The 2,500-nt window shown below is 44.1% G+C and overlaps 1 protein-coding gene across 1 annotated transcript in view; it reads right to left on the bottom strand.

Moving 5' to 3' along the window:
* LOC122261753 (kelch-like protein 20) overlaps positions 1 to 2,500 on the bottom strand; it is a gene marked incomplete in the record, with an annotated part of 51,774 nt that overhangs the window by 2,618 nt on the left and 46,656 nt on the right. The window contains 1 exon segment of the mRNA XM_086544682.1: positions 1,422 to 1,612. Coding sequence (XP_086400808.1) covers positions 1,422 to 1,612 — 191 coding nt within the window.

Below are 2,500 nucleotides of genomic sequence, written 5' to 3'. Positions count from 1 at the left end.
AGTGTATTCATGTTCTTTATGCATACGTTGGACAGGTAAAGATGAGAATTAACCAGCAAGTTTATACGCAAAGCTTGACAAGGTTTTTACATGAGAGTAATGGGGAAAGAATAACTCTTTCGCACAGACTTATGGGTAAAGTTAGCATGACATTCAAATGTCGCTTGAATAAAATACATAGTTGCATATAGTATAGTTATCCATGCTTTCCTAATTACATATCAATTACATATTAAATCTTGGACTCCTGAGTCTTGATTCCCATATATTTTACTGAGATCGAAAAAGTCTGGTGACCTGAGATCTTGAAGTCTTAACGATCTTTCATTTGGGAATCAGACGTATGTGACAGCGGTTTCGTCGAAATAATCTTTGGTAGCTTTGGTGCCGTCCAGCCGTCTGGTAGCGTGTCGACTTCAAATCCCCGTGGTCGACAGATCGAGTCCCGTCCAAACTCGTGAGTTTCCACTGTCACCTGGCGGTTACTGACGTAGCTGGGCACTGCGTTGGGTCAACACTCGTTGGCACATTCTCTCACGAGTCAGCACACACTGACACAGGTGGGCTCGCCTCAGTGCATACAAGCCCGGCGTAGCATCAGCTCCGCAAATCTGGTTCCGTCTGTGCTCGAGGATTTCGGGTGCTTAGGCTTTGTACTCGTACTGTATCTCCAACTTCTAACACGGGTAGAGGGCGTGTAGTTATACTGTGTGCTTCTTCTTGTACTGTGATTTCGGCGCTCCTGGTCTCATCCATTTTTTTTCATAGTTCTGCACCAGTCTGTAATGAGTGAACGATTATGTACTGGTACCATCGACTGCAATGGGCGTCCAAGGAGGATCTAGGATGGTGACAAACTATTTTCTTGAGAGCTATTTCTCATTTCTAATATTACAAAGGCGAAGTCGTCACTCTTCCTTGTGTCTCGATGTCGTAGTCTTCATGAATAGATTTTTGGTAGAGTGGAGAGGTAATTGCGTGTTTCACACCCCACTTTTTCATAAAGTCTCTTTGCGGTCCACTGTCGGTTCTCAGGCGTTTTGGTACTCCACAGAGTGCAAACAGGTCATGTGTGTGTGTGTGTGTGTGTGTGTGTGTGTGTGTGTGTGTGTGTGTGTGTGTGTGTGTGTGTGTGTGTGTGTGTGTGTGTGTGTGTGTTGGGACCGAACTTACACCTAAACCATTGTATTTACCCAAATAGCCTGAATTTTACCTCTGGCATTGAAGTGAAACGGTGTCTGGCAAATAACCGCAGTTTTTGCTAAATTCTCACAGAACAATGGAACAACAATCTGAAGGACGAAGATGGAACAATGGAACAATAGTCTGAAGGAAGAAGGTGATGATGAAGAAAGGGAAGCATCACCGCCAGAAAGAGAGTAAAGGAAGAAGGAGAAAAATGACGCATCCAAAAGCCTCACCTCCAACGCAGTAGATGAGCCCATCCGTCGTGCCAATGCCCAGGCAGGACCTCTTTGTACCCATGGCAGTGATATTCAGCCACTTATTAAGACCAGGGTTGTACATCTCAGCCGAAGACAGGTCGCACGCACCGTCGTATCCGCCCATCACGTACAGATACCGCCCGAGGGAGGTTACACCCGCACGGGACCTGCGCACAAGGAAAGTCAAGTCATGTCTTTCTCTCTCTTACCTATACTGACAGTTTCCCATGGGTGATGCATGGTGAGGTTTAAGTGTCATAGCATATTTTGAGCCTGTGTTTAAACACACACGGAAACACTTACCCATGTCCGCACAGAGACATTGAAGCACAAACATTGACACACAGATGCACGCACACTGGTAATTCAGTCGGACAATAACTACGATAGATGAGTAAAAGTAAAAATTTGATATATTTTATATTATTATTCCTCACTTCTCTCTCTCCCTCTCCCTCACTTTCTTTCTTGCTAGCTCTCCCTCTCTCACCTTATTTTTTTCATACTTACGCTTGCTATCTCTCTTGCTTGTCGGATCTCCTTCAACATACACCCTGCCTCTGCTTATTCTTCAATATCTCGGCCGTTCCACAGGTGCCCTGTAAACTCTTCCAATGGCGCCCTTTTGCTCCTTCGAAAATTGCCTCTTTAGCCCTTCCAAAGGTGACCCTCCAGACTTTCTAAAGTTACCCCGTCAGCCTTCCCAAAGCTGTCCCTTCCAAAGGTACCCTGCAAAACGTGTCCCTTCCACCCATGGCTGAAGGGTCATATTGAGCAAAGTAAAGGGAAATGTTCGAGAACTATTGATCGGAATAACCCTTGCATTACGGTGTTTGTGTGTACATAATTACATGATTTCTCATACTCATATGATATTAATAAAGCCGACTTATTTTGTCGTATCGAATAGATATCTATGTGTTTTCAGACCAATTAGTACTGAAGTTATGGTGTTCAGATCGGGTCCTGTTTTACTAGAATAGATTTACCTATTAATTTGTTTGATCTGGTACCAAATTATAAAGTTGCGGGATAGCGTCACTAAATAAAGTGTA

Source organism: Penaeus japonicus, unplaced genomic scaffold (assembly GCF_977035675.1).
Source record: "Penaeus japonicus unplaced genomic scaffold, GWHDUDI00000001_assembly GWHDUDI00000015, whole genome shotgun sequence".
NCBI classification, from domain to species: Eukaryota; Metazoa; Arthropoda; class Malacostraca; order Decapoda; family Penaeidae; genus Penaeus; species Penaeus japonicus.
This window is presented reverse-complemented; position numbering and strand designations above follow the sequence as displayed.